General features: G+C 53.8%; 1 protein-coding gene across 1 annotated transcript in view; it reads right to left on the minus strand.

The window, feature by feature from the left end:
• LOC135532768 (protein Atg16l2-like) overlaps positions 1–10,000 on the minus strand; it is a gene marked incomplete at its 5' end in the record, with an annotated part of 54,677 nt that overhangs the window by 2,637 nt on the left and 42,040 nt on the right. Inside the window, 2 exons of the mRNA XM_064960205.1 lie at positions 1–2,664; positions 9,565–9,666. The exon at positions 1–2,664 is cut by the window's left edge and continues 2,637 nt beyond it. Coding sequence (XP_064816277.1) covers positions 2,571–2,664; positions 9,565–9,666 — 196 coding nt within the window. The remainder of the gene's footprint in view (positions 2,665–9,564; positions 9,667–10,000) is intronic.

Here is a 10,000-nt window from a genome sequence, read left to right on the forward strand (position 1 = left end):
CTTTAGAACCCTCCAGATAACCCCGTTCCCTTCAGAACCCTCCAGATAACTCCGTTCCCTTTAGAACCCTCAAGATAACTCTGTTCCCTTCAGCCCTGTCCATGTGTCATGCAGCTTAGATTAAAACCTTTCATCATATTATCACAGTTGTCATTATAGTTTTTCCATAATGTATCAGCTATTAGACCAGCAGACCAGTAGTGACTCTAACACTGTCTGATATGGTAGTGTTTTCTGTAAGCCAGCCAAGAGCATGAAGCTTTACCTCCAATTGTTTGAAGCAGAGGAAATGAATCCTTATCCCTGAATAACTAGTGTATTCGTTTCTCATCAAGCATAACCCATGCTTTTCCTTCCCCTGTACGAATGGCTAGACACCACATACATTTTTCAACTACTAAGTAAAAAAGTTGTTTTGACAGAACAAATGCTTGTTTACAAAAAGGCAAAAGGCAAAGCAACACTATGGAGTTATGTTGGCACTGTTATGATCCTATACAATCATGGAGAGAACAAAATGAAAGACAAAGATATTGTATTTATGATTTTCTGCCAGGTCCCTTTAGCAAAGTTATAAACCGAAGAAAAACAGCAGACCGTGTCAGATCTGTCGACTCATCCTTTCATTTCGCTGCTCTATCGCTAGCGCCATACATCCGTCTGAACCTGCCGTCCTGGAAGTCGTTTGTGCTGCCGTCAAAACTACGTCATTCATGAATCGTGTAGGACAGTTCTGGTCCAACCCATCGGCTTCTGGGACCAATCAGAACGGTGTGAATGTGTTCGCTTTCAGGAAGTCTTCGGGGGAGTAAACTAATCCAGACTCATGGTGGAGAAGAAAACGTTAGTGGGCGTGGCGTTTAACCTGAGTGATGTTTGATCGGTAGCCAGGCAACCGTTGGAATACCACCCCCGTTACGTTCTGTCAGACTGGTAGCAGGAGTGACACAAACATCCTATGTGTTCCGTGTTCTCTCAGCCATGTTAAACGTCCAATGTGTTCCGTGTTCTCTCAGCCATGTTAAACATCCAACGTGTTCCGTGTTCTCTCAGCCATGTTAAACATCCAACGTGTTCCGTGTTCTCTCAGCCATGTTAAACATCCAATGTGTTCCGTGTTCTCTCAGCCATGTTAAACATCCTATGTGTTCCGTGTTCTCTCAGCCATGTTAAACATCCAACGTGTTCCGTGTTCTCTCAGCCATGTTAAACATCCAACGTGTTCCGTGTTCTCTCAGCCATCTGAAACATCCAACGTGTTCCGTGTTCTCTCAGCCATGTTAAACATCCTATGTGTTCCGTGTTCTCTCAGCCATGTTAAACATCCAACGTGTTCCGTGTTCTCTCAGCCATGTTAAACATCCTATGTGTTCCGTGTTCTCTCAGCCATGTTAAACATCCAACGTGTTCTGTGTTCTCTCAGCCATCTAAAAACATCCAACGTGTTCCGTGTTCTCTCAGCCATGTTAAACATCCTATGTGTTCCGTGTTCTCTCAGCCATCTAAAACATCCTATGTGTTCCGTGTTCTCTCAGCCATGTTAAACATCCAATGTGTTCTGTGTTCTCTCAGCCATGTTAAACGTCCAATGTGTTCCGTGTTCTCTCAGCCATGTTAAACATCCTATGTGTTCCGTGTTCTCTCAGCCATGTTAAACATCCAATGTGTTCCATGTTCTCTCAGCCATGTTAAACATCCAACGTGTTCCGTGTTCTCTCAGCCATGTTAAACATCCAACGTGTTCCGTGTTCTCTCAGCCATGTTAAACATCCAACGTGTTCCGTGTTCTCTCAGCCATGTTAAACATCCTATGTGTTCCGTGTTCTCTCAGCCATGTTAAACATCCAATGTGTTCCGTGTTCTCTCAGCCATGTTAAACATCCAACGTGTTCCGTGTTCTCTCAGCCATCTAAAACATCCAATGAGTTCCGTGTTCTCTCAGCCATCTAAAACATCCAACGTGTTCCGTGTTCTCTCAGCCATGTTAAACATCCAATGAGTTCCGTGTTCTCTCAGCCATCTAAAACATCCAATGTGTTCCGTGTTCTCTCAGCCATCTAAAACATCCTATGTGTTCCGTGTTCTCTCAGCCATCTAAAACATCCAATGTGTTCTCTCAGACAATGATCAGATGCCCTTCTAAACCTAACCCCAAACTGATGTTTAAATGGGTCTGAGGCTGGCCAGTCGACCAGACTGTTTAAATGGGTCTGAGGCTGGCCAGTCGACCAGACTGTTTAAATGGGTCTGAGGCTGGCCAGTCGACCAGACTGTTTAAATGGGTCTGAGGCTGGCCAATCGACCAGACTGTTTAAATGGGTCTGAGGCTGGCCAGTTGACCAGACTGTTTAAATGGGTCTGAGGCTGGCCAGTCGACCAGACTGTTTAAATGGGTCTGAGGCTGGCCAGTCGACCAGACTGTTTAAATGGGTCTGAGGCTGGCCAGTCGACCAGACTGTTTAAATGGGTCTGAGGCTGGCCAGTTGACCAGACTGCTTAAATGGGTCTGAGGCTGGCCAATCGACCAGACTGTTTAAATGGGTCTGAGGCTGGCCAGTCGACCAGACTGTTTAAATGCCGCTCCAGAGAACGGCACGCCGGCTCTTGTCCACACTGACCACGTACTCGCCAGACCCAGACCAGGCCACTGCGTTGATGGACGAACTGGAGGGGACAAGAGAGACAGGCAGACAGAGAGAGACAAGTCAATAAGGGCTCATCTGAAATCCTTCTTTTAGCCAGTACCAAAACATCATAGGGCTCTAGACAAAAGTAGTGCACAGAGCAGAGCAGATGGACTGTTGGGATTCACTGGGAACCAAACAGAGCAGATGGACTGTTGGGATTCACTGGGAACCAAACAGAGCAGATGGACTGTTGGGATTCACTGCGAACCAAACAGAGCAGATGGACTGTTGGAATCACTGGGAACCAAACAGAGCAGATGGACTGTTGGGATTCACTGGGAACCAAACAGAGCAGATGGACTGTTGGATTCACTGGGAACCAAACAGAGCAGATGGACTGTTGGAATCACTGGGAACCAAACAGAGCAGATGGACTGTTGGGATTCACTGGGAACCAAACAGAGCAGATGGACTGTTGGGATTCACTGGGAACCAAACAGAGCAGATGTACTGTTGGATTCACTGGGAACCAAACAGAGCAGATGGACTGTTGGGATTCACTGGGAACCAAACAGAGCAGATGGACTGTTGGGATTCACTGCGAACCAAACAGAGCAGATGGACTGTTGGGATTCACTGGGAACCAAACAGAGCAGATGGACTGTTGGGATTCACTGGGAACCAAACAGAGCAGATGGACTGTTGGGATTCACTGGGAACTGTGAGTGGGCAACAGTTTGTGAGTAGGAAACATCTACTATCTTAAATGGACATGAATTATTTTATAATGCTCTTGGTTTCCTAACGTGGACAATTTGTGTTACTACCTTACACAACGCTTGCATTTTCACATCATACAATTGAGTGAAATTACACGTCTTTTTAATTATTATTATTTTTTACCTCAGATTGGTAATGTTAGTAAAAGTTTCTATTCATCAAGATGAAACTAAATCGATTGCTTTAAAACAGATTCATATCTTTATGATTTGCAGGATTAGAACACAGTTGTTATTGTCCCACAAGGAGATGAGTTGACAAATGGCCACGGCAGGTTCTCATCTATCGACAGGTGTCAAATCAAAATGACAGATTATTCGTCACATGCTTTGGAAACAACAGGTTGAGACTAACAGTGCAGTGTTTACTTACGGACTCTTCCCAACAACGCAGAGAGAGAAAGAAAATCGAGAAATAATCGAAAAATAAACACGTAATAAAATTTATAATAAATACAAAATGAGTAACGATAACTTGTCTATATATACACTGGGTACCAGTACTGAGTAATGATAACTTGTCTATATATTCACTGGGTACCAGTACTGAGTAATGATAACTTGTCTATATATACACTGGGTACCAGTACTGAGTAATGATAACTTGTCTATATATACACTGGGTACCAGTACTGAGAAACGATAACTTGTCTATATATACACTGGGTACCAGTACTGAGTAATGATAACTTGTCTATATATACACTGGGTACCAGTACTGAGTAATGATAACACTGGGGTTATGGCTAACATGTTAACACCCTACTCTCTCTCCTGCTGCCTGAACCCTACTCCTCCCTCCTGCTGCCTGAACCCTACTCTCCTCCTCCTGCTGCCTGAACCCTACTCTCCCTCCTGCTGCCTGAACCCTACTCCCCCTCCTGCTGCCTGAACCCTACTCTCCCCTCCTGCTGCCTGAACCCTACTCCTCCCTCCTGCTGCCTGAACCCTACTCTCCCTCCTCCTGCTGCCAGAACCCTACTCTCCCTCCTGCTGCCAGAACCCTACTCTCCCTCCTGCTGCCTGAACCCTACTCTCCCTCCTCCTGCTGCCTGAACCCTACTCTCCCTCCTGCTGCCAGAACCCTACTCTCCCTCCTGCTGCCTGAACCCTACTCCCCCTCCTGCTGCCTGAACCCTACTCTCCCCTCCTGCTGCCTGAACCCTACTCCTCCCTCCTGCTGCCTGAACCCTACTCTCCCTCCTCCTGCTGCCAGAACCCTACTCTCCCTCCTGCTGCCAGAACCCTACTCCCCATCCTGCTGCCAGAACCCTACTCTCCTCCTCCTGCTGCCAGAACCCTACTCTCCTCCTCCTGCTGCCAGAACCCTACTCTCCTCCTCCTGCTGCCTGAACCCTACTCTCCTCCTCCTGCTGCCAGAACCCTACTCTCCTGCTCCTGCTGCCAGAACCCTACTCTCCTCCTCCTGCTGCCAGAACCCTACTCCCCCTCCTGCTGCCAGAACCCTACTCTCCTCCTCCTGCTGCCAGAACCCTACTCTCCTCCTCCTGCTGCCAGAACCCTACTCCCCCTCCTGCTGCCAGAACCCTACTCTCCTCCTCCTGCTGCCAGAACCCTACTCCCCCTCCTGCTGCCTGAACCCTACTCCCCCTCCTGCTGCCTGAACCCTACTCTCCTCCTCCTGCTGCCTGAACCCTACTCCCCCTCCTGCTGCCTGAACCCTACTCTCCTCCTCCTGCTGCCTGAACCCTACTCCCCCTCCTGCTGCCTGAATCCTACTCTCCTCCTCCTGCTGCCTGAACCCTACTCTCCCTCCTGCTGCCAGAACCCTACTCTCCCCTCCTGCTGCCAGATCCCTACTCTCCCCTCCTTCTGCCTGAACCCTACTCTCCTCCTCCTGCTGCCAGAACCCTACTCTCCCTCCTTCTGCCTGAACCCTACTCTCCTCCTCCTGCTGCCTGAACCCTACTCTCCTCCTCCTGCTGCCAGAACCCTACTCTCTCTCCTGCTGCCAGAACCCTACTCTCCCCCTCCTGCTGCCAGAACCCTACTCTCCCTCCTGCTGCCAGAACCCTACTCTCCCCTCCTGCTGCCAGAACCCTACTCTCCTCCTCCTGCTGCCAGAACCCTACTCTCTCTCCTGCTGCCAGAACCCTACTCTCCCCTCCTGCTGCCAGAACCCTACTCTCCCTCCTGCTGCCAGAACCCTACTCTCCCCTCCTGCTGCCTGAACCCTACTCCCCCTCCTGCTGCCAGAACCCTACTCTCCCTCCTGCTGCCAGAACCCTACTCTCCCTCCTGCTGCCAGAACCCTCCTCTCCCCTCCTGCTGCCAGAACCCTACTCCCCCTCCTGCTGCCTGAACACAACTCCCCCTCCTGCTGCCTGAACCCTACTCTCCCCTCCTGCTGCCTGAACCCTACTCTCCCCTCCTGCTGCCAGAACCCTACTCTCCCTCCTGCTGCCTGAACCCTACTCCCCCTCCTGCTGCCTGAACCCTACTCTCCCTCCTGCTGCCTGAACCCTACTCTCCCTCCTGCTGCCAGAACCCTACTCTCCCCTCCTGCTGCCTGAACCCTACTCTCCCTCCTGCTGCCAGAACCCTACTCTCTCTCCTGCTGCCTGAACCCTACTCTCCTCCTCCTGCTGCCAGAACCCTACTCTCTCTCCTGCTGCCTGAACCCTACTCTCCTCCTCCTGCTGCCAGAACCCTACTCTCCTCCTCCTGCTGCCAGAACCCTACTCTCCCCTCCTGCTGCCTGAACCCTACTCTCCCCCTCCTGCTGCCAGAACCCTACTCCCCCTCCTGCTGCCAGAACCCTACTCTCCCTCCTGCTGCCAGAACCCTACTCTCCTCCTCCTGCTGCCAGAACCCTACTCCCCCTCCTGCTGCCAGAACCCTACTCTCCCTCCTGCTGCCAGAACCCTACTCTCCTCCTCCTGCTGCCAGAACCCTACTCCCCCTCCTGCTGCCAGAACCCTACTCCCCCTCCTGCTGCCAGAACCCTACTCCCCCTCCTGCTGCCAGAACCCTACTCTCCCTCCTGCTGCCAGAACCCTACTCTCCTCCTGCTGCCAGAACCCTACTCTCCTCCTGCTGCAAGAACCCTACTCCCCCTCCTGCTGCAAGAACCCTACTCTCCCCCTCCTGCTGCCAGAACCCTACTCCCCCTCCTGCTGCCAGAACCCTACTCTCCCTCCTGCTGCCAGAACCCTACTCTCCCTCCTGCTGCCAGAACCCTACTCTCCCCCTCCTGCTGCCAGAACCCTACTCCCCCTCCTGCTGCCAGAACCCTACTCTCCCTCCTGCTGCCAGAACCCTACTCTCCCTCCTGCTGCCTGAACCCTAATCTCCCCCTCCTGCTGCCAGAACCCTACTCCCCCTCCTGCTGCCAGAACCCTACTCCCCCTCCTGCTGCCAGAACCCTACTCTCCCTCCTGCTGCCAGAACCCTACTCTCCCCCTCCTGCTGCCAGAACCCTACTCCCCCTCCTGCTGCCAGAACCCTACTCTCGCTCCTGCTGCCAGAACCCTACTCTCTCTCCTGCTGCCAGAACCCTACTCTCTCTCCTGCTGCCAGAACCCTACTCTCCCTCCTGCTGCCAGAACCCTACTCCTCCTCCTGCTGCCAGAACCCTACTCTCCCTCCTGCTGCCAGAACCCTACTCCTCCTCCTGCTGCCAGAACCCTACTCTCCCCCTCCTGCTGCCAGAACCCTACTCCTCCTCCTGCTGCCAGAACCCTACTCCCCCTCCTGCTGCCTGAACCCTACTCTCCTCCTCCTGCTGCCAGAACCCTACTCTCCCTCCTGCTGCCAGAACCCTACTCCCCCTCCTGCTGCCAGAACCCTACTCCCCCTCCTGCTGCCAGAACCCTACTCTCCTCCTCCTGCTGCCAGAACCCTACTCTCCTCCTCCTGCTGCCAGAACCCTACTCTCCTCCTCCTGCTGCCAGAACCCTACTCTCCTCCTCCTGCTGCCAGAACCCTACTCTCCCTTCCTGCTGCCAGAACCCTACTCCTCCTCCTGCTGCCAGAACCCTACTCTCCTCCTCCTGCTGCCAGAACCCTACTCCCCCTCCTGCTGCCAGAACCCTACTCCCCCTCCTGCTGCCAGAACCCTACTCTCCTCCTCCTGCTGCCAGAACCCTACTCTCCTCCTCCTGCTGCCAGAACCCTACTCTCCTCCTCCTGCTGCCAGAACCCTACTCTCCTCCTCCTGCTGCCAGAACCCTACTCTCCTCCTCCTGCTGCCAGAACCCTACTCTCCTCCTCCTGCTGCCAGAACCCTACTCTCCCTCCTCCTGCTGCCAGAACCCTACTCCCCCTCCTGCTGCCAGAACCCTACTCTCCCTCCTGCTGCCAGAACCCTACTCTCCCTCCTGCTGCCAGAACCCTACTCTCTCTCCTGCTGCCAGAACCCTACTCTCTCCCCTCCTGCTGCCTGAACCCTACTCTCCCTCCTGCTGCCAGAACCCTACTCCCCTCCTCCTGCTGCCAGAACCCTACTCTCCTCCTCCTGCTGCCAGAACCCTACTCTCCCCCTCCTGCTGCCTGAACCCTACTCTCCCCTCCTGCTGCCAGAACCCTACTCTCTCTCCTGCTGCCTGAACCCTACTCTCCCTCCTGCTGCCAGAACCCTACTCTCCCTCCTGCTGCCAGAACCCTACTCCCCCTCCTGCTGCCTGAACCCTACTCTCCCTCCTGCTGCCAGAACCCTACTCTCTCTCCTGCTGCCTGAACCCTACTCTCCCTCCTGCTGCCAGAACCCCTCTCCCTCCTGCTGCCAGAACCCTACTCCCCCTCCTGCTGCCTGAACCCTACTCTCCCTCCTGCTGCCAGAACCCTACTCTCTCTCCTGCTGCCTGAACCCTACTCTCCCTCCTGCTGCCAGAACCCCTCTCCCTCCTGCTGCCAGAACCCTACTCCTCCTCCTGCTGCCAGAACCCTACTCTCTCTCCTGCTGCCAGAACCCTACTCTCCCCCTCCTGCTGCCAGAACCCTACTCTCCTCCTCCTGCTGCCAGAACCCTACTCTCTCTCCTGCTGCCAGAACCCTACTCTCTCTCCTGCTGCCAGAACCCTACTCTCTCTCCTGCTGCCAGAACCCTACTCTCTCCTGCTGCCAGAACCCTACTCTCCTCCTCCTGCTGCCAGAACCCTACTCTCCCTCCTGCTGCCAGAACCCTACTCTCCCTCCTGCTGCCAGAACCCTACTCTCCCTCCTGCTGCCAGAACCCTCCTCTCCCTCCTGCTGCCAGAACCCTACTCCCCTCCTCCTGCTGCCAGAACCCTACTCTCCCTCCTGCTGCCTGAACCCTACTCTCCCTCCTGCTGCCTGAACCCTACTCTCCCCTCCTGCTGCCTGAACCCTACTCTCCCTCCTGCTGCCAGAACCCTACTCTCCTCCTCCTGCTGCCAGAACCCTACTCCCCCTCCTGCTGCCTGAACCCTACTCTCCCTCCTGCTGCCAGAACCCTACTCTCCTCCTCCTGCTGCCAGAACCCTACTCCCCCTCCTGCTGCCAGAACCCTACTCTCCCTCCTGCTGCCAGAACCCTACTCCCCCTCCTGCTGCCAGAACCCTACTCTCCTCCTCCTGCTGCCAGAACCCTACTCCCCCTCCTGCTGCCAGAACCCTACTCTCCTCCTCCTGCTGCCAGAACCCTACTCTCTCTCCTGCTGCCAGAACCCTACTCCTCCTCCTGCTGCCAGAACCCTACTCTCTCCCTCCTGCTGCCAGAACCCTACTCCCCCTCCTGCTGCCAGAACCCTACTCCTCCTCCTGCTGCCAGAACCCTACTCTCCTCCTCCTGCTGCCAGAACCCTACTCTCCTCCTCCTGCTGCCAGAACCATACTCTCCCCTTCCTGCTGCCTGAACCCTACTCTCCTCCTCCTGCTGCCTGAACCCTACTCTCCCCTTCCTGCTAATGTAAACACTATCTAATAGCCTGTAACATTCTCTAGTGCACTAATAGCGTCTACAACACAAAGAGGAAGTATCATCAAGCTAATTGATGCTGTGTTGGCCGGAGCCCATCAGGGCTGACGATAGCTGCTAAAAGCTAAGGTCCTCAGAGGCTGGGTGGGGTTCAGAGGACAGACAGGCAGACGGACAGACTGGGAACCATCCAGGCATCCACACTGGTCCAGTCCAGTGTCTATAGTGCAGTCTAGTCTAGTCCAGTCCAGTCGTCCTACCTGTGCATGTCCGGTAGTCGTGTCTCCAGGTTGCCAGAGTTGACGTTCCAGATGTAAACGGCTCCATCTGCTGATCCTGCTGCCAGGTAGCTCCCATCAGGACTAGAGAGAGAGAGGAGAGAGAGGGGGGGACAGAGAGACAGAGAGGACAGAGAGACAGAGAGAGAGACAGAGAGGGAGAGGGACAGAGAGGAAAGAGAGAGAGAGAGGGACAGAGAGAGAATGAGAGAGAGAGAGAGAGAGAGAGAGAGAGAGAGAGAGGGACAGAGAGAGAGTGAATGAGAGAGAGAGACAGAGAGTGAGAGGGACAGAGAGGACAGAGAGACAGAGAGTGAGAGGGACAGAGAGATAGACAGAGAGAGAGAGAGAGAGAGAGGGACAGAGAGAGAGAGAAAGAGAGGGACAGAGAGAGAATGAGAGAGAGAATGAGAGAATG

Source organism: Oncorhynchus masou, unplaced genomic scaffold, assembly GCF_036934945.1.
Source record: "Oncorhynchus masou masou isolate Uvic2021 unplaced genomic scaffold, UVic_Omas_1.1 unplaced_scaffold_2015, whole genome shotgun sequence".
NCBI classification, from domain to species: domain Eukaryota; kingdom Metazoa; phylum Chordata; class Actinopteri; order Salmoniformes; family Salmonidae; genus Oncorhynchus; species Oncorhynchus masou.